The sequence below is a fragment of the Rhizophagus irregularis genome, chromosome 23 (genome assembly GCF_026210795.1).
Source record: "Rhizophagus irregularis chromosome 23, complete sequence".
Taxonomy (NCBI): Eukaryota; Fungi; Glomeromycota; class Glomeromycetes; order Glomerales; family Glomeraceae; genus Rhizophagus; species Rhizophagus irregularis.
This window is the reverse complement of record NC_089451.1, coordinates 2,637,417-2,665,360: the sequence shown is the minus strand read 5'-3', so window position 1 is coordinate 2,665,360 and position 27,944 is coordinate 2,637,417. Positions and strand designations below refer to the sequence as shown.

At 27.1% G+C, this 27,944-nt stretch overlaps 4 protein-coding genes across 4 annotated transcripts; 1 reads left to right on the top strand and 3 right to left on the bottom strand.

Moving 5' to 3' along the window:
• Positions 1–1,148: 1,148 nt before the first annotated feature.
• Positions 1,149–3,126, top strand: OCT59_015543 (uncharacterized protein; the record flags this gene model as incomplete). Its single annotated transcript, XM_025325162.1, has 3 exons — positions 1,149–2,386; positions 2,451–2,762; positions 2,847–3,126. The coding sequence occupies 3 exons, from the start codon at positions 1,149–1,151 to the stop codon at positions 3,124–3,126; spliced, it is 1,830 nt and encodes a 609-aa protein (XP_025182517.1).
• Positions 3,127–6,933: 3,807 nt separating this feature from the next.
• OCT59_015542 (uncharacterized protein) lies at positions 6,934–12,199 on the bottom strand (the record flags this gene model as incomplete). The annotated part of the gene is made up of 12 exons (XM_066140085.1): positions 6,934–7,222; positions 7,340–7,642; positions 7,717–7,816; positions 7,898–7,922; positions 8,005–8,314; positions 8,378–8,900; positions 8,975–9,103; positions 9,280–9,433; positions 9,691–10,804; positions 10,876–11,017; positions 11,092–11,961; positions 12,037–12,199. The coding sequence occupies 12 exons, from the start codon at positions 12,197–12,199 to the stop codon at positions 6,934–6,936; spliced, it is 4,122 nt and encodes a 1,373-aa protein (XP_066002901.1).
• A 3,071-nt stretch (positions 12,200–15,270) lies between these two features.
• Positions 15,271–17,338, bottom strand: OCT59_015541 (uncharacterized protein; the record flags this gene model as incomplete). The annotated part of the gene is made up of 5 exons (XM_066140084.1): positions 15,271–16,202; positions 16,292–16,634; positions 16,703–16,875; positions 16,956–17,031; positions 17,114–17,338. The coding sequence occupies 5 exons, from the start codon at positions 17,336–17,338 to the stop codon at positions 15,271–15,273; spliced, it is 1,749 nt and encodes a 582-aa protein (XP_066002900.1).
• A 7,767-nt stretch (positions 17,339–25,105) lies between these two features.
• On the bottom strand, positions 25,106–26,721 carry OCT59_015540 (uncharacterized protein; the record flags this gene model as incomplete). The annotated part of the gene is made up of 5 exons (XM_025325165.1): positions 25,106–25,653; positions 25,727–26,018; positions 26,095–26,276; positions 26,344–26,416; positions 26,506–26,721. 5 exons carry the CDS (start codon positions 26,719–26,721, stop codon positions 25,106–25,108), a joined length of 1,311 nt encoding a protein of 436 aa, XP_025182521.1.
• Positions 26,722–27,944: the final 1,223 nt, after the last annotated feature.

The window sequence follows — 27,944 nt, the reverse complement described above, 5'->3', positions numbered from 1 at the left end:
GACCCGGCCTTCATTTTTAATTTAAAAAATCTACAAAATGGTATAATAATCACGATATAATGTTAGAATTAATTTGCAATGTGAAAATAATTATAGGAAATGAAGTTGCGTATGATGATTTATTACTGGTTGGTAAACTAATGTTGATTTCTTCTGCTTCTTTAATTTTTTTTCCTATTTCTGATTGATCGTCATATCCAACTTATGGTCGATTTAATGGATTTGCATCCATTAGCACCTTTTAATTAAATGTATAATTAATTGGGACACTTTAATATTAAATCTTGGTCTAAGACCCAGACAAATTTTTATTGCTAAAATTTTCTTCATGACTTAAATCAATAATACGGAGGGTAATCTAGATATTACTTCATAGTTCATACATAATTATGCCATATATATTGTTTTTTGTATTTTCTAATGCTTCATAATCTGCAGGTTTACATAATCCTATGTCAGTTATATCTTGAACTTTTAATATATTGCCAATATGTGAAATTTGATAAATTATGAATTTTAGTTTTCAAGGCAAAATATAATATCATATAAATCACTAAATTTAGTATAATAATCTGATCTATCATAATTTTTATTTAAATAATTTCGTAAATTTCCACCCTTCGCATATTCTAAAATCATCATATAATTTTTTTGTTTCTGGATCTTTGTATAATTCCATAAACTTTAAATGACAAAAGAAAATATAAAACCTTTAGTCCTACAACCCATTGTAATCTAAATATATATACATATTAGTAAAGTCATATTTAAAAATGTCATCATAAACTAAGAAAATAGTTTTTACCTCATTGATAAATTTAGCGCTGAGATAAAAAAAAATAATACTACGATATATATATATACAAAAAATTGGGCTGATGTTATTATCCCGTGATTCCAAAAATTTAGCAGATCAAAAACATTCAAATATTTCCTTTTGATATAAATAAAAGTGCTTAAATAACTCTAAAAACGGACTCCTCGACGTGAAATACTATAGAAAATGTCAACACACGGACATAATACTCGTTCCAAGAGTAGACTTAGACAGCTCGAAAAAAACTTTCTCAAATGAAGAAATAAACTCAGAAACATATGGTATCCATAAAAAAAATACGGACACATCCATAGAAGAACGTTCGTTCAAAATGCAAGCGTTAGACAAAGAACAACTTGATAATAATAGTTTACCTTCTAATAATATGGATAATACTGAATTTTCTTCTCCTCACGCGCTCTCTTCGGAACATGATATCTCATCACATGACATCTCAAATGAAAAAAGAGATGCACCGATTACAAACGAACAAGATGCGATGAGCATTGATCATCCTGATGAGTTGCTTGATCAAAATAAAACAAACACTGCTAATCCCAATACAGACGGATCTGCAGCAATTAATAATTCTACACGAGCTATCACTACTTACGAAGTTTTCATACCTCGGGATAGTTTCAACAAAGAAAAATCAAATAATGAAATTTTAGATCAAATCAAAAATGCATTTGTCAATGACAAATCAGCTATCAAATTTAAAATACATACCTCAATGACGTACACATATTTTGTTATTACACTTACGTCACAAGAAACTTTTATCCGATTAACCACCAAGCCTATAACTAATCTAAATAATATCAAAGCATATGAATTAACACAGCAAAATATTGAATCACGTGCATTCAAAATCTTTAAACCGCAAGACGATAATATTTTAAGAGTATTGGACGTCCCATTTAATTATGACGTTAAACTACTAGTATCACACATTGCTACTACAACTGGTAAAATTATAGTAACCTACAAAGTGCTCAAAAAACGTCCTAGAGAAATTAGAAATAGATTCAATAACAAAAAAATTTTTATCAACCCACCATACAAACTAGTTATCATTAAATTTGATAGTAATGGTGCCTTACAATATCTTATGGACAAAGATATGTGGGGAATTCTTATAGAAGACTTTTTAGTCAGGATTGTTCCAGGAAACATGCAATGTGATGAATACAAAAAGCGCACTTCATCAAGTTTCTTAGTAACTGGTATTCCGCTTAACGCGAATATCTTTGACCTTAAAAATCTTATTACCTATTTAAAAGGACGCACTTGTACCTTCACCCAAACCAAAAGGACGTCACTACACAAAAATGCTTATATATATTATGATTTGAATGATTATAAAGATTCAACTCCAGTTCCAAAATTTTCAACTGATTTCAATAACTCAAAATTATTCATATATAAATCAGAAGCCCACGTTAGAACATGTGGTAATTGTGGCGACTCTACTCATCAAATTAATGAATGTCCAGACTCAAAATTTTCATTAGGTCATAGAGGTCAAAAATATTTCAATAAGAAATACAGTATATCAAACGAAATAATGTTAAAATTACTTTTGATCAAAAGATAAATATATGATCACGTGATCAAACTCTTACAACTATAGAAATTCACAAAGCGTTAATAGAAACAATATTAATTCCAATAATAACACCGCCACTACATCCAATAATGCACGTTCAAATAATAATAAATCGAATTTTAATACATCAAAACAAGGATCAACTCCCCGTGGCAGTACGTCAAATTCTTTTGATGTAAAAGAAAAAGAAGTTTTACTCAAAAGAATTAATAATCTTGAAGCGGCTGTTAGAGAGCTTACGGAAATGGTCTACATTCTAAAAGAATCTAAAGATTCTACCAAAAAAGATATTGCCATCAATACACACAATATTACGTCGTTAAACAAGAAGTTTGAGTAACTTATCGTACGACATAAAAGACTAGATGAAGAATACTCCTCTACCTCCAAAAATATTTCTTTAATTTTAGAGAAATTAAGTAACAATTCCTCTTCTAATGATACCCAAATACGTACTCATAAACATAATACCAGACATAATCCTTATGGACAATCTTCTTACCAACAAACGAAAAATAGACACATTCCTCAACACGAAGAAGTCGTATACGAAAATGATAATGTTATGGAAGAACAAGATGAAACATATGCTGAACATGAATATGACAGCACATATAAAACAGAACAAGTGAACGAAGTAATCCACCCTAATCTTAACAATTCTACTCCCAAGAGATCGTTTCTTGTACTAGAATACTAAATAATCGATCGATCAATCTTTTATTTTATTTTTGGCTGATTCTCCATTTTTGATTTTAATCCAACCTTGATTTATACACATCTTCTTCAAATTTTATATTTTTCTAATGATAGTACAACAAAATAACATTGATTTGGATACGAGTTCCTCCCCTAAATTTTCCCAATTTTCTTCCATGAACATTACTAATTCTTATTTTTCACATTAAATACAATATCTCTTTTTTACATTAAAACCAATATCTCTCATCATTATTTTTCTTTTTTACATTTAAATACCACTTTTATTATTAGATGGTTTTTATTATGATGTGTAATCAATTTTTAAATAAATTAAATAAATTTATAGGAATTCTTGCAAATTATTTAATTATTTATTGTCAATCGAAATTTTATGATCAGTGATAATTTTGGCCGAATTTTTAATTCCAGCTAGAATTAACGAATACACATATCACATGATTAGGAAATGATTGGATTCAAAGTTTATAAACAAAATAAATAAATAAATAAATTAATAAATAAATAAATAAAAGAAATCAAATTAATATTGTTTCTACAAGATAGAAATATTATTACAATTTATAAACATAAAATTGACGCCATTAACATCTCAGGATTTTAAAGTATGCTATCACCAAGAAAATCGTTCATCTATCTATAAAAAATATAATTAATAATTTACATTAGAAATATTTCTTACCAATTCTAGATAGTTATTGCGTCAATCAAAAGTTCAATATGACTCACCTATACAATATTATTATTAGAGTTAGATATATTATGTAATAATTGTGTCTGATCGATGATCTTTCCATACTCAGCACACTCAGCCTCAAACGCGTACTATAGAACACGACGTGTCTCAATAAATACACAAGATGAGTCAATTTTCAGAAAAAAAGTATATATATCCTATATTTTTTTTTCATACGTTTAATTTTTTTGTATGGTTAAAATACTTTTTCGTACGTTTAACTTATTTTTTCGTACGTTTTTTTTTATTTCAATAACTCGGCAACAAACAACTGTTGTTTGTCGAAAAAAAAGTTTTTTTTTTCTTTGGTCATTAAATGAGGCAACTAAATTCCTTAAGGGTGCAACAGTATGCAAGAAAAAAAAAAAAAATTTTTATTCTTCAGCCAACAACTACTGTTTAATACTAAAGAAAATAAAACGTATTTCTGGGTGATTGATTATGTTCTGCTTCAGAATTATTATTATTATTATTAGACCTCTCATTTGGTTTTCAATACTCTCAAAAACCAACGTGATCTTCACTATGAAGACGAGAAGGTACAATAGAGAGCCACAGTACGGAAGTTAAAGGACTTCTTTCTTGAGTGTAAAATGACTCAAGAGACTTTAAAAGAGGTGTGTATTTTTTTATTTGCAAAGTGGGTAACTTCCTAAGCTAAAATTAGAACGGATAACTCATTTGAGTCGGGGAGTTCACAAATTTTACTTAGGAGGGTACTGGATTTATTTGTTTTGGTTGGGTAAGGGTGAACAAAGTGGGTAATTCCTATGAAATTACCTGCTTTTTTATTTTTATTTTTATTTTTATTTTTTTATTTCCTTTTTTTCTTCTTTTTTTTTTATTTTTTTTTATTTCTCTTGTTCACTTGATAACCAACTCAAGCAAATAATATCCTACTTTGTTATTGATAAAGTCTGCTAATTCTAAAGGAGGAATTGGCTATGTCTTCTTTACCATTAAATAAAAATTTAGCACACTATTAATAATTTTTTCTTTCTCATAATAGGTAAATGCAGAGATTTACAATCACTGGTAAAATGAAGAAATTTCCTAGAGGAATTCTTGAAAAAGAGTGCATATCAAGTATTAAAAATGTGAAAAATTTTTTTTATGTTTATACTTTATATTTGTTATCTGATTTCTTATTATTGAATTGTATTCAATTATTTATCAATTACAGCATTATTTTGTATTGAAATACTGGACAACAGATGAAAATTCTCTGAATGAAGCATTACTGACTTTTAGATAAGTGCAAATGGCTTATTAAGAGACTTTAAAAGAGGTGTGTATTTTTTTATTTGCAAAGTGGGTAACTTCCTAAGCTAAAATTAGAACGGATAACTCATTTGAGTCGGGGAGTTCACAAATTTTACTTAGGAGGGTACTGGATTTATTTGTTTGGTTGGGTAAGGGTGAGCAAAGTGGGTAATTCCTATGAAATTACCTGCTTTTTTATTGTTATTTTTATTTTTATTTTTTTATTCCCTTTTTTCTTCTTTTTTTTTATTTTTTTTTATTTCTCTTGTTCACTTGATAACCAACTCAAGCAAATAATATCCTACTTTGTTATTGATAAAGTCTGCTAATTCTAAAGGAGGAATTGGCTATGTCTTCTTTACCATTAAATAAAAATTTAGCACACTATTAATAATTTTTTCTTTCTTATAATAGGTAAATGCAGAGATTTACAATCACTGGTAAAATGAAGAAATTTCCTAGAGGAATTCTTGAAAAAAAGTGCATATCAAGTATTAAAAATGTGAAAAATTTTTTTTATGTTTATACTTTATATTTGTTATCTGATTTCTTATTACTGAATTGTATTCAATTATTTATTAATTACAGCATTATTTTGTATTGAAATACTGGACAACAGATGAAAATTCTCTGATTGAAGCATTACTGACTTTTAGATAAGTGTAAATGGCTTATTAAGAGACTTTAAAAGAGGTGTGTATTTTTTTATTTGCAAAGTGGGTAACTTCCTAAGCTAAAATTAGAACGGATAACTCATTTGAGTCGGGGAGTTCACAAATTTTACTTAGGAGGATACTGGATTTATTTGTTTGGGTTGGGTAAGGGTGAGCAAAGTAGGTAATTCCTATGAAATTACCTGCTTTTTCTTTTTTATTTTATTTTTATTTTTATTTTTTTATTCCCTTTTTTTTCTTTTTTTCTTTCTTTTTTTCTTTTTTTTATTTCTCTTGTTCACTTGATAACCAACTCAAGCAAATAACATCCTACTTTGTTATTGATAAAGTCTGCTAATTCTAAAGGAGGAATTGGCTATGTCTTCTTTACCATTAAATAAAATTTTATCACACTATTAACAATTCTTCTTTTTCATATAAGATGAACGTGAGAGGTAAAGGTAAGAGATAGTAACTTATTGGATCTAGTATATTGAGATGTACAGGGATGTTGTACATATTAAATATGCGCAAAGTAACGTAATTATGCGAATTTCATTACCTTACGTTTGTTACACACTTAGCCAATCTATGATACGCGTTTGCTACCTGCCGGTTTTTAATGCTGGTCCATTTTATTTAAAGTATTGAGTGTATTAATAGTATTGAGTATAGCTTTAAATTATGAGGGACATTAGATAAAAGCATAAGAAGTTGTTCAATCATATCATTTTTTCATTTTTTAGTTTATTCCAATCCTTTTATCCTCTCTATTGATTCTAGTTGATATTATTAATATTTAATACTGTATAATGTAATAAAATAAATTTTATAATTTCAAAATCGAATTTATTTATTAAACCAAGTATACTGTACATTATGTTATGTGAAAAAAAAAGACAAAAAGATGATGAGAAATAAAAGAAAAAGAAAAATAAAAAAAATAAAAAAAATTTACAAGAAAATTATATTAAGGTACTATATAAAATTTACAATAAAAAAAAAAAAAATTTACAAAAATAATTAAAATAATTTCTCATTTTCCTTCATCTTTTTTTTTTAAAAAAAAAAAGTTTCTTCTTATTATCAATTTCATAAAAAAAAAAAAATACTATTTAATAATAATATTTATCATTCATTCATCATATACCCAAATTGAAGCTTCATCAAGACTTTTTTTTTTAAAATCATGTTTTGTAAAAGTGGATTTTTCTTCAAAATCTTTATAAATAGCATCATCTTCTTTCCTATTATTATACCAATCTTCTAATGTTTTAGATTGTCCAAAATAATAAATATGTTTTGGTTCAGGTTCATGATTACGAAAATGAATATGATGTAACGCTTCATAATCTGCTATATGATTTGCTCGATGTCTTAATAATGTTTGTCTACCTTTAGTTTGTGCTATTTCATATACTCCACTAAAAATAAAAAGAATGTAATATATATATGAATAATAAATACGAATAATAATAAATTTTTGTCTTATAAAAAAAAATATTAAAATATTCTTTTTTTTTTAAAAAAAAAAAACTTACCCCATAAAAGCGATCAACATATTTTGTAAAATTATTACAAGAAAAATACTAGCGATCAAACTAACTAAATCAACAGGCCAAAAATCAAATGTATCTCTTTGATTCAAATTACCACCTATCCAAAAATATGCAGCTTCTATTGCTGTTGGAAAGAATGAAAAAGGATTATCTTCTTTCGATTTAGGATCATAAACAGTTTCAAGTTCGATATTAAATGTTGTATTTGTAACAACATCTGCGGCACTACCGATGTACGTCGTTTCTTTTATTTTAATATTCTTAGTATCTCTAAGTAAAATAAACCTATATATGAAAATAAAAGTTAAAGTTAATTTTATAAACGAAATGAATAAAATAATTAAGGTTTTTGTAATTACATTGTATGTGCGAATGAAAGTATAACAATTAACATAAATAAGAAGAACGGGAAAATTTTCTTGAAAATAATTATGACGTGATAGATATAGATGCCAATAACTATCAAGTAAAATAAAATAAGTCAATTAATAAAGTTATATGTAAAAATTATTTAATTTAAATCGAATAATTTTTTTTTACTTGATATTAATCGAAGGTATAAAATCTAAAATAATAAAATCTTGGTAAATATGTTTTTATATATAGATGATGATCAATTTGATCAATTTGCAAATCAAATAACCTACCAGTTCGATCCAAAGTATGAAAATAGAGAAAGATATTCCCGTAATTAATCCAGTATCAGATTCTACAACACTTCCAAAACCATCAGAAATTTGAAAATTTTTAAGCAATTTTGTCATTACCGTTACTGATAGTACAATGGAAATCATATCAAAACTGTTAAATATTTCATTAAAATATTTTTTAGGTCCACGATAATGAAACTGTAACAATTCAGTTACAAGTTGATAAAATGCCAAGTAATAGAATATAATAATTAATGTCATTAAAAATTTTTCATTTATAATAGTACTATGATTCAAATATGCCCAGCTAATTAATAAAAAGCAAATGGCGAAAATAAGAAATCGAAGAAAGAGAAACAAAAAGAAATACTTTGCTTCTTGCCAACGAAAATTAATGACTGCTTCAGTTGCTGGATTATCATATATAATGTCATTGTCCTCATATAGAATCATCCTAGAAAAAGGGCTCAACTTATTCCTCTCATTTCTACTGATTTTGTATGTTCTTGGTATAAATATTATCCACAAGATGTTTAAAATAATTTTTTTAAAATCGTAATTTGCTATTTTTTTCTTTGTAATATCGTTTATAGTAAAAGCTGGAAGAGGAACAACTCGCAAGGCTAACGGTGATTTCCCGAGATCATTGTCAAAGTCTTCAAAGTATTTATATATTTTATGCTTAAATGACAAATTGAATAAATTTAAAATCCGATCGTACCACTCATATTTATCAGATTTTAGTTTAACCATAGGCCTGAACGCTCTAAATTTGATATTATGATTACGTCTTTCTAAATATTCCATGGGAATAATTTCATCAGGATCTTGTGCTGAGAAGTGGTTTTGGTCCGCAAAACATTCTTTATTAAATAATTTTCTAGCGTAATCATCTATTTTATAATATAAAAATTATAAATTTCACAAATTCTTTCTGAATAAAAATAAATTGGAATTAAATACGAACCATAATTATATTTAAATAATAATGGAATTGCCCTAGAAATAGTATTCATCCAACCCGCACAATCCGTTGCATTTTTAGAATAATACTCCAAAAAATAAGCAACGATAATTGTATCTTTAAGTTCACGACCTATAAATAAAATGATGTTATTTCAAATTGGTAATAAGGTAATATACACAAATTATAACACCGTCTGGCCTAGCAAATCCTAATGCTGGCAGGCGACGGACTAATTGATTTTTTAACGGCGACTATTAATTTCTGCGCCATATGGTTAAGCAAAAAATTAATAAAATTAAACTTACCCTTGCAATGATAAATTGCCAATTCCATATTATTTCCTGGTTTGATTTCTTCATTATCTTCTAATTTGTTATCTTTACTATTAAATCGATCAAGGTCAAGGTCATCGTCCTTTAAAACTTTTCTCCAGGCCATAATATATTTCTTGGTATATGCCTGATTTCATCGCCTCCAAATAACGTATATTTTATCAAATGATTACTATCACCGAGAATTAAACTTTTTATGAAATTATATCTAAAATCTAACAGCATAAAATCTTTTGGTTTATGCTTAACAAACCTCCAGATTATATGTCTGATGTAAGAATCAATCTCCTCATACTTTTTTAAATTTAATAAGAGTAGAGATAATTTAATCATTTTGTTTTTTAAGGAAAATTAAATTAATAAAATATATTAAAATCAACTTACTTTATGTACTCTATTATAATTGTCTGCAAGATTTTTATTTTTATAACGCTTATTAAGATGTTCTAATGCTTTACAAGCATGCCTTACCGCACGAAAATTTTCGATAATATCTTTTCGCATAATTTTTTTTTCCCATCTTTTTACCTTTACGCTATTATTTATTATCTCTTCTTTTCTTTTCCCTTTTTCAATATCATCTATTTCATTGTTTTCATTTATCTCAATTATTTTTTGTTCTATTTTATCTATTTCATCATTTTCTTCCTTTATTATGTCACGCTCTTCCTTTTTTGCGTGTCCTTTCTTTTTTGTATTCTCCTCATCATCTTTTCTTTCATACCAATAAACTTTTAAAAGAAAATCATTTAATTTGTCATGTAATCCATCATTAAGCCCAAATTCAAATTTTTCAATTCGTAATCTTGTTTTTTCTCTTTCTTGATTTACTGGAATACGATTTGTCCAAATATATTCAAGAAATGGTTCTCCTTTGTTAGGAAGGTCATCTTTATTTTTACTATCGTCTTGGACTTGATGCCAAATTTGAACAGTTGATCTGCAAACAATAATTTGTAAAATTTCTGTCTTTGTTCCTTGTTTATTATGATACAGGCAATAAGAATTTCTTTCATAATCACCCAAAACCCATGGTTCTTTTTCAATAACTATTGGTTTGAAATTTGAAATTATATTTTGATCAAAGTGAACAGTATGACTTTCATCCGGATCTCCATTTAATTTTGTACCTTTAAATTTTTCTAAAAGTGGTTCTATAATTATTCCTAATTCCTCAAGATTTTTTTTATTTCTTTGTTCCAATTCATTCTCAATTCTTTTAAGAACTGATTTAACTTTTCCTTCATCATCAACTTGTAAAATATTTCCTGAAGTTCTAGCTAAACAAGTGTCAAGATTCTTTACACTAGGTAACATTGTTGATTCGACTTTTCCGGTATCATATAAATCCCAAATTACAAATTTCAGTCCTTCTTCTTGACCTTTACCTATAATAAGCAGTTTTTCGTCATTATCAATAAATTCTAATGAATAAATTATCTCTATTTCATTAAAATTTCTTGATGCGACTTGTAAACCATTTTCCATATAAAATAACCTAATGAAATATAAACAAAGATTAGATTATTAAGATAATTTAAGGATAATATGAACCACTTAGGCATTTACCTAATATATCTAATTCCTCTAGTAAAACAAAGTTGTAATCTACTAACTGCAAAGGTATCAAAATTGTACTGCTTTACGAATTTATTTTTATCTTCTACTCTTTTTGCAGTAGTTTCCAATCTCATTTTTGTTAGATCATATACTAAATGGAAAATTATTGTAAGTATATTTTTTACGATATATATAATGTTCGATACAATTAAATTTTTTTTTTACCTTCAAGTGATTGTGCATCATTTTTATATTGTGTAGCGAGGAAGTATTTTCTATAAATACAAGATAAAAGTCGTTTCATGCAACCATCATATGAATGCCAATTATCAAATTCACGTCTAATTATTGTTGGATAATCAAACATTTCGGTCAAATTAAAAGAATCAAAGCTATCACTAAATCCAAAGTTATATATCCCTCTAAAATTCAATACTATAAATCTTTTTAAACTATTAAATTGATCAACGCCGTTTTCAGATTTAGATAAAGCGTCCGAATCGGTTTCTATAAAGCTACATATTCCTGAAACTTTATAAGAACGATAAGAAAATACAATATCATCTTCTAAATTTAACTCTTTTTTATCTTTTAGTATAAGACGATAAATGGCCGTTCCTTTTTTTTCAACTCCAATCTTCAATTCTTTAGCTCGTCTGTTATTAATTGGTGGTTTGTTTGATTTTATATATTTTTTAGTATCAAGATTACCTTTTTTATAATCATGTTTATTATCTTCATCATTCTTTAATTGTTTCATGTCCTCGTCAATATCTATACGAGATACAGCGACAAGAATAATATCAACGTCATCTTGCTTTTGTACATTAGATATACCAATAGACCAACCAAATTTGGAACCATCAGCTGATTTATTATTACTTAAGGGATCATCATTTTCAAATAAAGGGGGAACAAAGTCATTACTATAAAACCTATCAATAGCAAGATCATCATCTATTTTAAAATGTGCTATTGTTTTATTAATCTCATCAGAATTAGAATTATTCTGATGGACAGGAATTTGTTGAGGAATATCAACCTTCTTGAATGGACGATGATCAGTATTTTCTACTATTCTAATTCGAAAGTTTGCTAAGAAAAAAAAGAAAAAAAAAATTAGCATAGGTTATATATACAACATATATATTCCAGAGAAATAAAGTATACCATTATCAAATGTAACAGCATATTTTCCATCCTGACAAATTGCAATTTGATAATCTTCTTTCTTCGTAGTTATATCATTATTATGAGTATAAATTCTTGTAGTGTTATTTTTTGGATTATTTTTGTTTTCATTAAGTAAATATTTTGTAATAAAATTCGACATATCCCTAAACCGATTACTACTAGTTATCAATTTCAATATTGTCAAATTTAAGTTTTTTTTTTTTTTTGGTAATTTGGCAGGTTTTATATAACGAAATTTGACTTGTGGTATCGTGGTATCCGTGGTATCGTGGTATCACAACATCTGAATTAAGAAATATATGAATGGTGATTCAATTTAGTAATATCCTGAAAGAGATTTACATATTAGGAACACAATCACACAATCTTATATATTCAAATTCATCATAATGTTTACAAGTATTTTTTTTGTGTAAAGTTTATTATATTCTATCGATTCTTCTGTGTTGATAATTCTTTGGAAAAAGAAAATAAAGACTGCGGTTGTCTTTTTTTTTTTGACGCATTTGGCTTAGTTAAAGTTTGATGAAAACACAGCAATTTTTACCACGGAATTTTACCACGGAATTTTACCACGGAATTTTACCACGGAATTTTTACCACGGTAATGAGGGCTAATACTAATTTGGGTAACGATATATTATTTGAGAGCGCAGCTATGCTTTCGTTACTTTTTCAGAAATTCTCCAGAAAAAAATATTTTGAAAACGTAATGAATACGTAATGTTAACGTATTACCATTTGTTTTGTTCAGAATTCTGATAATTATGGCTGAATATCCGTACCTAGTAACGAAACTTAAAAGCGTTAAATTATTGTTTTTCCTTACTTTTACAAGTTACTAGATTAAAACAATTAATACCTATATATACGCCATATATAGCAATTTATTCATTGTAAAATAAAATTTTAAAACGATTATTTACTTTATTTTCTTAAGAAGAAATTCATTTTGACAATAAGTATAATAAGTGTAACTATATGTATTTTTAAATTAATAATTATTTACCAACTAAAAATGGTAAGTGTGGAAAAATAAATTCCGTGTTTATTCTTCTCTTCTACTCTTCTATAAAGAATAAATGCAATTCAAAAAATAATACAATGACTTATAGGTGAACAAAGGTCGTACCACAAAAATAAATAAATAAATAATAAATAAATACAACTTAAAAACCGTATAAACCGATTAACCGGTTAAACAAAAATCGGTTAAATTACCATTCTAATTCAATTTTCTTGTTTTCATGTTTTCAAAAAAAAAAAATAAAATAAAAACAAAAATTATTTTAAGTGTTGCTAATTTTAACAGGGGGAAGTAAGGAATTACGTTAATTCTGGTACAATCCAGTTTTGAAACTTGGCTAGGAATTATGTAATTCTGCACACCTGTTAATTTCCCCCCGGTTAAATGTAGCTGGTAGTTATTCTTATTTTGAGTTTATCGCGCAGCAATTAAAATGTCACGTGATGGTAGCTTATTGGTAACAAGCACTTCTTTATTGAGCTCAGTAAAAAAATTATTACATCAAGCATAACACAAAGAAGTGCATAGATCGAATATATGATAAATATATACATATATACCAACATACGTTACGTTGTGGCACTATCTAACGTCCATAACCGTTTAGGCGGAAATTCATCAAAAATTTTGGTGGAAAGAAAAAGTAACAACATCTTTAATATTCTAAAGGAATAAAAGTTTCATGCAGTAAATCCATAGAAAGTATTTTTGAGAAAATCTTTCTCTTGGTTTATCTGGCGAACTAGGATGTAATTATTTATTCGTTAAATAATTCGAAGGTAATAATGTGGAATTTCTACAAATACTTTTAAATAACTGAAAACAAATGTTCAAAATACATTATTAAATGACATTATTAAATGAACCAAATGATACCAGTTATAAATACTTATGTATAATTTTATTCTTAAATAACACGCGCGGTTATAAAGAAAACTATACGAATTAGTTTCCGTAACTGCGAAATTTTAAACTCCCCATTTACCATAATAATTGTTCAACTTTTTTTGCTTATCCTATTTTTCTTATAATATTCTGCATATGTGATGAATTTTATGGCATATAATTAAGTTTTAATAATTTTAGTGTTTACTAATCTTGCAAAAAAAAAACGCAAAATAAAGCCACATCTAATAAAAATGCGATTTTTTTAGTTTATTCTTTTTCCTTGAGATTTTTTACATACATAGTATGATTTTTATGAAATAAAAATAAGCTTTCGCGAATATAGTGTTTGTTTATTTATTGCGAAACGTTAAATTTCACCCGATTTTTTAATATAAAGATAGTGCCAAATGCCAATCTTAGACGGATCAGTAATTAACGTTAAATTGCGAATATATATATACGTAAAAGTCCATTCGAAAATATTCTCTTACGTGCTTTTGGGTACTTATCATAAAGCTTAAATTGCAAATAAAAGTATATATATCTTAAAATCTTATAAAATGAATACAAACCGAAAATTTTGTTCGCTTAAATAAATTAATAGTTGAAAAATACTAATGTCTTTGTCTTGATCTCGCAATCGCCTATTAAAGAGATTTAAGACAATTAAAAGTCCACTCGAAAATCTTGTCTTACGTGCTTTTGATTTATTAAGCTTAGTTTCGATTTCTTTGTCTTCATTTTCTGCTGCTTTGTTATATGCAATATGATTTTCTCTTTCAGCAGCAATTTTATATAACTCAAACGCGTTCATTTTATTAATGTCAATTCCAATTCCTTCATTATAACAGTTACCAAGCTGATATTGTGCATTTTTACACCCTTGCTCAGCTGATTTATGATATAATTCGAAAGCTTTTCTTTCATCTTTAGTTACGCCCTCCCCATTTTTGAAGCAATTACCTAAATCATATTGTGCAAATTTATTTCCATTTGTCGCTGCCCTTTGGAAATAATTAAATGCTTTTTCATAGTTTTGTTTTGTCCCAGTTCCAAAATAATTGTTAATCCCAATCCGTCTTAATCCTTCAAAATAAATTAATTTATGAAATTTAATTTTCGTACCTCTATCCTTTTTAATACGATTGATTTTTTTATTATAATATCGTTCAAAAATAATTTTTGCGATAATATTTCCATTATTAGCTGCTTTTTCATACCAATAAAAGGCTTGTTTTTTATTTATTATTGTTCCAATTCCATAATAAAAACAATTCCCAAGTTGATGTTGAGCATCAGAGTTTCCTTTTTTTTGCTAATGTCTCATAATATTTAAAAGCTTTAATTTCATTTTTTTCAACTCCGTTTCCTAATTTGTAACAATTTGCAAGGTAAAGTTTTGCTGTCCCATTTCCATTTTTAGTTGCTTTTTGATACCACTCAATAGATTTGGTTTCATTTTTTTCTGTTCCAATACTAAATTCGTAACAGTATCCTAAATAAAACTGTCCAATGATGCTTTTGTTTTCTACAGCTCTTTGATACCAATTGAATGCTAGATTTTTATTTTGTTGTGTTCCATATCCATCATTATAACATTTGGCAAGATAAACTTGTGCTATTGAGTAATTATCATTTGCTGCTTTAAAAAACAATTCAAACGCTTTATTGTCATCTTTATTTACTTCAATTTCGTAATAATACAATAATCCAAGAAACCAAACATATTGTATTATTGATTGATTTTTTATGAGCCAATTTATGAGAATATCTACTGTTTGATTTAATTGATTTAATTGTGATATTTTTTGATCAATGAAACGTTGAATCTTGTCAAAAGTATAACCTTGATCATGTTTCTTAATTATAACTATTATTAATTTATCAACAATTGTTTTATAAAATGTTGAATCAAAAGAATCTACTGATATCAATGATATTGATGAATTATTATTAGTATCTATTATCATCTGATTTTGTGAAATTAAGTTATTATTAATATCTATATTATTAATGTTTAATCCATTATTTGATAATATTAATTCATTATTTAAATCTATGGTTCCTTTGTTTGATTCAGTATATATTTCCAATGAATGATTATCCTCTTCTTCGTTAATAATAGTTTCAATAATTTTATCACGTTGTTCAAAAGAAATCATTGTTTTAAGTTCTGAAACAACATTTCGCATATTTGGACGTTCATTTGGTTCGTATTTCCAACATCCTAATAATGTAAATGATCATTAATAATTAATATCTATTATAATAGTATTTGTATGGTTACTTAAAAACAAATATTATTTTTCATTTTACCTGTATATAAATTGCTATATTTGACAGGAGTACCATCAATAATTTCTTCTCTCCCACCATTTATTATAGATAAGATCAAACGTCCATCGTAATTGGTGCATTTTGTAGATTTTGAAAAAAATGGTAGATATCCACTTGAAATTTGCCAAATTAAAATTCCGACGCTATATACATCAGATTTTTTATTCAATTTGTAATTTAGACCTTTATCTAAAGCTTTTGGATCCATATAAGGTATCGCACCGAATATTTTTGATGGATTACTAGATGAAGAAATTTTTCTTGATAAACCGAAATCTGCAAGTTTTATCTTTTTCTGGTGTATAAATATATTATCTGCATGCTATAATAATTATGTTAGTATTAATTAGATTTTACAAAAACCAATAAATCAGGATTAAAAATTGTTACCAGATCGCAATGGATAATATCACATTCGTGCATACATGCTACTGCGCTGGCTAGTTGCAACGCTAACTGGTATTTATCATTCCATTCAAGCTCATTAAAATGTTCATTTAAGTAAGTTGTTAATGTGCCACTGTCTGCATATTCTAAAACCAGCGAGTATGTTCGAGTTACATCTGAACACAAATCAAAATAAATTGTCTCTATTAAAAAGATTTGTTTAATAATAATATAACACAATACACTATAGAATTACCAGTTTCTTCTACTTTTGTGATTCCATAGAATCGTAAAATATTTTCATGAAAATCAACTCTCTTATGTAATTTTATCTTTAAATAAATTAAAAATTAGATTAATAATTATATAAAAAAATATATATATCATACATTATATGATGATGATTCCTTATACCTCGTTAACAACCCCTTTTAACGTCGTTTTATCGTTATTAAACTTTTTTATAGCGAAAATTGTATCAGTATTTTTCCAATTAGCACGTAAGACACTTCCAAATGAACCTTTTCCTATTGGTTGGAAATTATTGAAGTCTGAAAATTCATAATATATAATATGTTCTTGATTAATTGATTTTTCTAACCAACGGTGAAATATTGGATTGGTTTCATGGTTTGTCATTTTTTTTATTATTATTAGATTAAGGGAGTAAAAGGAAGAAAGAAAGAAATATTCACCCTTGATCGACACTTTCATTTAATGCTTTTAAGTTACACTACATAGTACTCGTGGCGAAATCATCGAAACTGGTAATTAATGAATGTAGTGAATACTTATTTGTTATGCATTTGATGCATTACAGCATTCAAGTTAATGTCACGATCAAAGATCTTGGCGGAAATCTATGATTTACGTAAACTAATTTAGTTTAAGCTTTAGAATTAGTGGGAGCCAACTTTATTTACCCCAGTTTTATTTACCCCAATTTTATTTACCCCAATTTTATTCACCCCAATTTTATTCACCCCAATTTTATTCACCCCAATTTTATTTACCCTTTTCCTTACATTTTTTTAAAACGTTAGTTATTTGGTTTTTCAGGTGTAGTCGTATAGTTTAAAAAAAAAAAAAAATTATTGGTTGTCATATCATATGATATTTTTTTTCGCCTCCGCGAAAAATTTGAAAATATTATCAAACCTAATATCTTTTATGAAATAATAAAATTAACCAAAAATTCAGTAACGCACGCACTTTTTTTAGAGATTGCTCTAAAAAAAATCTGACCGGCTTAACCGGTTAATTAACAGGTCAACATTATAACTGAAATCTTCTTGGCCGCAGAGTTTACATATTTAGCTATTGGGGAATTATATTTCATTAATGCCGTTATCAATAAATAAAAAAAAAAAATATTCGATTTTAAATTTTTTGTAACACGTGACCACAATTACATGATTGTCCTTATAACAGTCAGACTTGTCAATAATCACCACTTTCGGTAAAAGTGATAATAGGTTATAATAGATAGGTGTGATTATATAGTGAACTTCATATCTAATCACAGTATGTAATAAGATTATATTATGATTTGTTATGATTGTATGCAGCTTTTTTTTAGATGATATTTTCAAAAAAAAATCCGAAAATTTTATTTTACTAATTAGATTTTAAAATTATAATCCTGGCTGGCACTATGTATTTGGCCCAATTTTAACTTATTATAAAATAATTGTCATGTGATATGTGATTATAGATAGTTTATTTTATAATAAGTTGGACCTAAATTTTTCTTTTATACCGGTGACAGTGATTAGCAAATGATAGTGATTAGTGATTAGCATATGATAGTGATTATAAAAGGGTATTTGTCGTGACATTAAAATTCGGTGATAATAGACATGATGTGATTATATATGAGGTGATTATAGACAGTTGCGAAAACCACTATCAAGATCTGCATAAACATTTCATTTAAATCACACAAATACATAATCATTATTGTTTAGGTATTACCGTAAAGTCCCGAATATAAGCACCCCCGGATTTTTATATTACCCGAAAGTAAGCACTATGATAATTTTGGCCAATACTACAATATACCAAATATATAAATTTACCCAAATATAAGCACCTATAACAAAAAAAGGTTGCGACTTTACGGTAGTAATGTTTTAGCTTCATTTTAAACGCAAGATGTTAAAAAAGAGAACTAATGGATTTTTGAGCGTGGAAAATTTATTGGTTTTATGAACGAACCATTTCAGAAAAAACAGGCTATAGTAAAACTACTATACATAATATAATAACAAAATATCGCGAAAAAGGTGCTATTACCGTTGCTTCCCGAAGCAAGTGAACGCCCAAAAAAGTTGACTGAACGGGATAAACGACACCTTAAGGCCATTGTTACCAAAAACTGGCGTAAACCTGTGGAAAAAATAAGAGAAAATTTCAATGAATCTACTGGTAATAATGCATGTAGGTGTACTATGCAGCAAAAATTATATGAAATGGGCTATAACAGTTGTACAGCCCTTAGAAATCCTAGTATTAGTGAAAATAATCGAAAAATACGAATACGTTTAAATTGGGCTCGTGGAAGACGTTTATCGACCATAGATGATTGTAAAAAAAATAGTATGGAGTGACAAATCTCGATTTACTATGTTTCAAAATGATGTAAAAATTTCGGTTTTGCCTCCGGGAGGAAAAATATAACGTTAATTGCCTTGTTCCGACAATGAAGCATGGAGGGGGTATGTGGGTGGTTTTCATGGTTTATTAGGACCTTTAGTAAGAATTGATGGTCGAGTTGATAGCACAAAGAAATACGTGATCCATTTTTTTATAGAGCTAAATGGTGATTATCTATTCAAACAAGATAATGCACCCATTCATACAAGCGCGAGAACAAGAAATTTTCTAAAAGAAATGGGAATAAATTTATTATAATGGCCAGGACAAAGCCCAGATCTCAATCCTATTGAGCACTTTTGGGATGAACTTTGAACGGCGTATACGGGAAAAACCAAACAAACCAAAAATTTAGGAGAAGTGGAGGCACTTCTTCAAGAATGTTGGTCTGAAATTTCACATGAGGTTTACCAAAAGCTTGTAGAGAGCATGAATCGTAGAATAGAAGCAGTAATAAAAGCTTGTGGTTATCCCACCAGGTACTGAGGAATGTTTTATTATTACTTATAATTTTCACCAAAAATTAAGCATTTTTATTAAAAAACTTTATCAATATTGTAGTTTTAAATTTTATGAAGTTACAAGCTGGGAATTTCTTTTTGTTATGTTGTACATAATAAGAATTTTATTTAAAAAGAGTTTTATATTTTATTTTTTAACGATTTTTTTTTTCTCTCGAAGAATCACGTGATATAAAACAATGTCACGGGACTATGCGAAACATTAAATGCTAATAAATGTTTTGTAATAATAAAAAAATTATTCTTTATTAAAGTATACATAATTTTTTACGGCTTATTAAAATATTGATTAATTAGAAAAAGCCATTTTTTCTACAATTTACCGGGTGATCCTAAACTTTTTGCGCGAGAATGCATTCAGTAAAATTTATGGTCAAATTAGTTTTAACCGGTCTCTCCCATTTGTTATGGCAATGTGGGATATTGGTTCAAATAAAGTAATAAATGATTTAGTTAAGACATTATAAGCGAATTGTGAAAAAGTCATTGTAATAAAAAAAAGAGCGTCCTTAACCTAGACCCCCGGTTCAGGATCATTATCCTAGACCCCCGGGGTTCAGACAAAGCAAGCTAGACCTCCTTCTTTTTTTAGTAAAAAATTAATTACCAAAATTGTACCTTATTTTTTTAAATAAACATTTTTTTATCGTACACTTTTCTTACCGACTACCAAAAAATTGGCTAGCGAAATAAAATATTATTATATTTATACTTAGGATGCTATAACATAAATATGCCAATTTAAAGTGATACGGTATTTCTTTTAGTCTTCAGAACTCTATTAAATTTTTTTTAGTTTTTTTCTTTTGAGAGCGATGACTAACAAGCACATTTGTTTGAACCTTTATATTTACAATAAAAGAAGACGAATACTGCTTAATAGAACATTTTTCTTTTAAGATTCAAGAGGTATTTTAAATAAATTTTAATGGAATTTGTAGATTATACTATTTATTTACATACGTTAAATTTCTTGGTGCTGTTATAAATTTTTGGGATATAACACTTTTAATTATCTTATTCTCTCCTCTTGGGCTGTGAGTTGGTTTCAAAAAGTGGTTTAATTTTTCTTGAGTATTTTTTATTTTTTATATTAATTATTTACTTGGTGTATTTGAAAATAGTGTAATAAAGAAAATATATTTTGGTAAAATATAATGCATTGATTAAACATAATTACAATACATTGAATAAGTAAAATTACGTATTACTATCTTTATGAACATAAAATCCAAATTCAACACTATCGTTCATAACATTTTTTGCCATATTTAAAGGAATACCTCCAAGATCCTCTGCAATAAGCCTAATCGCAGTTTCAGGTACCAAAACTTGGACTAAATACTGTGATGAGGATTGTGGAGCACAAAGGTTTTCGGTCAATATTCTAGGTTGAACAAACATTTCGATCAAAGTCTTTGAGATAACTTCTAAACCTTTAGGCCCGTAATATCCAGGCTAAAAATTGTGAATAAAATTTATTAAAATTAAATTAATAATATTAAACGAAAAAATGCCAATTTTAGACTTACTTGAAAAGATTCAAAATAATTGATTTGATATAATGGATGATCCACTTTTGATTTACCTATTTCTTGAATTCTTTTAACTGCATCTACACGAAATTCACTATAACGTTGACCTTTTATAATTTTTAGCAAATCTGACTTCAATTCTGTAATTCGATTAGGTAACTTTGCAAAATCTATATACAATGGATATCCTTTTTCAATCCCACAGGGAATGATTGTTCCTTCACCTTTATGAACTAGACAAAACTCATATTGTTCAACTATAGTACAAGCTGATTCTGTTATATAAATCAGAAAATTAAGTTAATCATTTTATTAAAGGGAATTTTATTTAAAACATTGTAATACTTACTTTTTCCCGTTGAGATATCATTTAAATACTCTGAAACTTTTGATGGTAATGGATTTGGTAAAGTTTCATCACAATAAGGACATTCAATATTTTTGTCTTGATCGTTTTCTTAATTTAATGATTTTTAAAATTAATGATATACTAACCATTAATATAAAGGATCAGATGCATGAACATTTAAAAATACACTTACCTAAATTTAATTTATTAGAAAGAAAATCAGGTTCGTCAAAATGTGGAACTTGAGGAGAAGGTAAAGTACAATGTTGTGAAAGTGTTGTAAGATTTTGAATTTCATGTAATGGTTGTATATTCTGTGTTATGTAAATTGGTTCACAATTATCAAAACCAATGTTTTCTGACATATTATTATTAGTATTTTCATCAGTTTTTTTCTTTTTTTTATTATTAGATTTATCAGTTAATTCTCCTGCACTTTTAATTCTCTTATTAGATGGACGACCTTTTCCACGAACTACTAAGGGATTTTTTACTGTTGGTATAATATTCAAAGTGTTGGATTGTACTTTGAATTGTGCTTTATTCAGATTTTCAACTTCAGAAGTAAATATTTCATTGAAAGAAATATATAAAGTTTTAGATATTATAGGATTTTGCGTTACAAATCGTTGTATCTTTTGTAATAATCGTGTAAGCATATATTGATGATTTTGATCTTGATCATCATTAGATTGATTGTTAGATAATTGTTGTGAAGTTGGTGAAGTTGAAAAATTGATATAAGCATTAATAAGATTTTCTTCACTTGGATTTTTTTTCCATCGTTCATAAAAAAGGCTAGTTGGAAGCTCTTTTAAATTTAATTGTACTGCAGTACGAAAAATATGTCGGCATATAAAACCTGAAAATTGAGTATATCCACAAGAACATGTAAAACAATTAGAATTAGAATTGTATTTTACAATTCTTCCATTTGTTTCTTTTTCAAATCTTTGAACTTGAAAAATTAATTCAGCATTATTTTCTTGACTGTATAAATGTAAATAAATTTATTACTATAAAATATAATTAATTACAATAATTGTATAATAAATATATAATACCTTGAAATATTTTCACAGCTATATGTAAAAGATTGCATCAGTTGTTCTTGAGTTTTTTTAAGTGAATAGGTAGTTAATATTGACGCAGCTTGACGTTCAAATGGACTTATAGTTTTGTATAAAACGTTAAAATTATCTTGTTGATATACATAAAATTCAGTTTTTTCTATTTGCGCGTCTAATGCTGATTGAAATGCAGTAATAAATGTCAATAAAGATGTGCTTGCATCTAAGTAACCTTTCATCATATTATTCATAGACTCTCCACGTTGCGTGGTAGTCATATCAGCCATAAATACATTACAATTAAAGCAAGCTGCCCACTTTTCTTTTGTTTTTTCCATTCGTGATAAATAAGTTGATGCAAGTGGATAAGATGTTTTAATCACATCCCATTGAGAGAGAAATTTTGAAATATCCATTTCTCCAAAGCATTTATAAAGGTCATTTATAAATGATGTCCATTTATTACCAAGTTTCGCAGATAAATTTTTCATAACATTTTTCATTAAATGCCATTGACATAAGCGATGCTTTGTACCTAATGGTCGCAAAACTTTTGAGTAAGCATTAGCCATTGCACGATCATCATCAGTAAGAATAACTAACGGTGCATGCTGATTAACCATTTCAAGGAATTTGGTAAATACCCAAATAAAATTATCTTCTGTTTCATCAATCATCAGCGCGCCGGCAAAACATATACTATGCCCATAGTTATTTACTCCCGTAAAAATACCAAATGGCATTTGAAAGCGATTTGTCTTATACGTATTGTCAAATACCACTATATCATTAAATCTACTATAATTAATACGTTGTTCAGGGAACATCCAAATTACACGCTCTAATCTTTGTGTATTATTATTAATATCTATATAATAAAAAAATTCGTCATTATCATATTTAAATTGCTCTAATACTTTTATAAACTCTTCAGCGTCAAATTCCTTCTTTTCTGAACCAGAACCTTCCAATTGATAGATAAAGTTATAAATATCATTGTATACCCATGTAACACAATCACCAAACTCCTCTTTTAAAATTGCACGTATAGTTGGAACATCTACACCAGCACGACGTAATAATGCAATTCGTTGCTTAACATCATCAGGAATATTCCGTTCATTAGACATGAAAAATCGATGGTATTCATCAACCATTTGATGATTATGAGTAAGGTTCATGTTAATAATATACCATAAACCATTGGAACTATCCAAAGAAGCACGAATATAAAAAGAACAGTTACAACGTTGAGATTTTCGATTTCGTTCTTTGATATTTGAGTTTTCATTATCTAAAATATATTCCTTTGGCTCAGAACAACCAGCTCTAGAGCATAATAATGTTCTTTTTCGAAGTTTTTTTGTTATATTCTCTTGTTCTTTAGTATTTTTATTTTTGGTAGTATTTACATATTCAACCTTTCCAAGTCTAATAACAAAACCAAGATTACGTGCATAACTTTTAATTTTATTAACAAACTCATCATGATTTTTGAAATTATCGCCAACTTGAGGTTGATAAGTTTGGGGGGAGGTCAAGTCTTTAGTCATACTGTGGCTCTATTATATTTTACTACGATATATGGAAAAACTTTTAGGAAAAACTTTATTCCGAAAATACTGCGGAAGACTTCGTGTAAACTTTTACGCGTAATTTTTTTTTATTATATAAATAACCAATAATAACTGTAAATACTGTATATGGAAATAAATCTTCTTTCCAAATTAAGTTATAGGTCTAGGATAATAAACCTGAACCCCCATGGTCCAGAATAATTGACTTGAACCCCCGGTCTAGGTTAAGTTTTCTCTAAAAAAAAAGAAAAAAAAATTTAATTTCAAAGTCACGTGAAAAATTTTGCTTACTACTGTATTTACTATTTAAATATAAAAATTAAACTATCACTTTTTCTAATTATGATGAATCAGAAATATCGTCAAATGCTTTTTTTTTAGCTAATTTAAAAAAAAAGTAGAAATTATAACTAATCTAAAATATGCAATAAATGCCGCTTTAAAAGAGTTGAAAAAAAGGTTAAATGCTCTAAGGCGCCCTAACTGTCCGTCAGGCGGAGGAAGTTAAAGACTAGTATATTATAAAATTCGTCGATGTTTAGTTTATACATATTGTACATAATGTGATTTCCAACTTTAACTAGGCTACATAGAATCACGTGTCACAGCACATGCGAATTTATATAGGACCCATGAATATAACCTAATACGTGATGGATCTTAGGATCTATTGAGTAATTATCATCTCTCAATCTTTGCCTACTCATCTATTGAAATAATAAAAATAACCCAAGAAACAAATGATATTATAATATTAATAATTTTTTTTATAATGAAATTGTCTATTTCTTGATTTAATTGATTTAATTGTAATACTTTTCGATCAATTAGTCGTTGAACTTGATTAAAATCATAATCTCGATAACGCTTTTTAATTGGAATCATTATTAATTTTATAGGTGGAATTAATTTATTAAATATCGGACCAAAATAATCTACCAATACTGATCTTCTTGTTGAATTATTACTAGAATCCGTTATCATCCGATTTTTTGAATTTATTTTATTATCAATATAGATATTTTCAATATTTAATCTTCTATCATTTGATATTATTAATTCGTTATTTAATTCTATGGTTCCTTTGTTTGATTCAGAAATTGTTCCATATTTTACTAATAAATTATATTCCTTTTTATTAGTAGTAGTATCAATAATTATATTATATTCAGAAGAAATTATTGTTTTAAGTCCTAAAACAACATCTTGCATATTTGGACGTTCATGTGGTTCATATCTCCAACATTCTAATAATATAAATTATTGTGAATTATAAATATAACTTCTATAAAAACAAATAGCTTCAATTTATTACCTTACCTATATATAAATTACTATATTTAACGGGAGTGCCATCAATAATTTCTAAACGTTCATCATGATTAGAAAATGGTAAATATCCACTTGAAATTTGCCACATCAAAATCCCAACGCTATATACATCAGATTTTTTATTCAATTTGTAATTTTGACCTTCGTTTAAAGCTTTTGGATCCATATAAGGTATTGCACCGAATATTTTTGATGGATCACTAGACGAAGTAATTTTGTTTGACAAGCCAAAATCTGCCAATTTTATCTTTTTCTGATGTATTAATATATTTTCCGCATGCTATAGTAATAATTATGTTAATATTAATAAATTATTTTATACAAAAATCAATAAATCAAAAGTTATAAATTATTACCAAATCACAATGAATGATATCGCATTCATGTATACACGCTACTGCACTGGCTAGTTGCAATGCTAACCGATATTTATCATTCCATTCAAGCTTATTAAAATGCTCATTTAAGTAAGTTGACAATGTACCACTATCTGCATATTCTAAAATCAGTGAGTACGTTCTAGTTGCGCGTGATTGACCTGAATAAGAAATTTATCTTATTAAAAAAGAATCATTTACGCATGATACACTGACGGTAAGACTTACCAGTTTCTCCTTTTGTGATTCCATAGAACCGTATAATGTTTTCATGAAAATCAACCCTTTTTTGTAATTTTAACTTTAGAAAAATTAAAAATATTAGTTAATAATTACCAAAAAGTCATATATCAGCATATTTATATTTTATTATTACTATGATTTTAATACCTCGTTCACAACCTCTTTTATCGTTTTATTATCATTAAACTTTTTTATAGCAAAAATTGTATCATTATTTTTCCAATTGGCACGAAAGACGCTTCCAAATAAACCTTTTCCTATTGGTTCTAAATTATTGAAGTCTGAAAATTCATAATATATAATATGTTCTTCAGCAATCGATCTTTCTAACCAATCCCGTGATTCGTTTTCATAATCTGACATTTTTCTTGGAATTTTTATTAATATTTTTTTTTTTTGGTTTTTATTAGGTTTATAAAGAGAGAAGAAATTTAATTTATTTCTCATTTACTAACACTATTTAATAATAGTTATTAAGTTAGTTACACTACATACTCGGGGCAAAATTGTTATGCTTCTTGACCAAATAGGGTTAGTAATTCAGTCACCGGACATGTCCACCCTAAATAAACATTTGTTGATCACTTGCAAAATAATCATTTATAACAAATAAGGGGAAATTGTTGAACATATTTGTATTTTAAGTTTGTATCATTCAATGGTTCAAAGAAATTTCTTCCAAATTTAGATGCTTTCGTGTTAAAAAAGACTGAACGGTACATTATTTGATATATTTTAACACACATATTAATCAAATTTCTGCAAAAAAAAATTTTTCATTTAACCACATATGTATAGTTTAAGCACTATTCATTGTTAAATGAAATATTATTTTACAGTTAAAAAGTGTTTGTCATGATATTAATAGTTATTTTTATAAAAATTTATTTTTTTTTTACTAAAAATAATGATCAGAAAAAAAGTGTAGCACACTAAAACATTAAATGCAGCTATTACTGTATTCAGATCAAAAAAGAGAAAGTTGAAAGATAATAAGTATTTAATAACCGTTATTACTTTTTATCCCCTAAAAATTTCGGAATATTTATTTATGACGTATAATATTATTATAACACGTAAGGACCGAAATTTATCCATTATTGACCTGTCTTATTAAAGTTATATTAAAGTAAGATTTCATTTTTTAAATGCGTCATTTGTAGAGCGCATGACAGTCTATCAAATTACTTAATTAGCATGTAAACGAAAATTCTAATCAGACGTAAATAGAGTATAGCAACTACAAATAAAGGTAACACTAGCGAGATAACCTTAATTTAGAAGTAGAATTTAATACTAATAAAACTATATTAAATATAACAACTGTATTAATATACAGCATACTATGTCGGTCCAATCAACTTAATAAATATTCTATTACTAGATATGATGATTTTTGGAACATCATAACAATATCTGATATTTCATTAAAAGTATTTCATAGGCCAGAAAAAATTTTTCTCATGAATTTTAAATTATCGGATAATGTGGAATTGGGAATAATCATGATACGTAACCCTGTACCGGGTGTAACCATACGTAAGCTTACGTTATAAATTATAAAAACAAATTTATGCAAGATTACA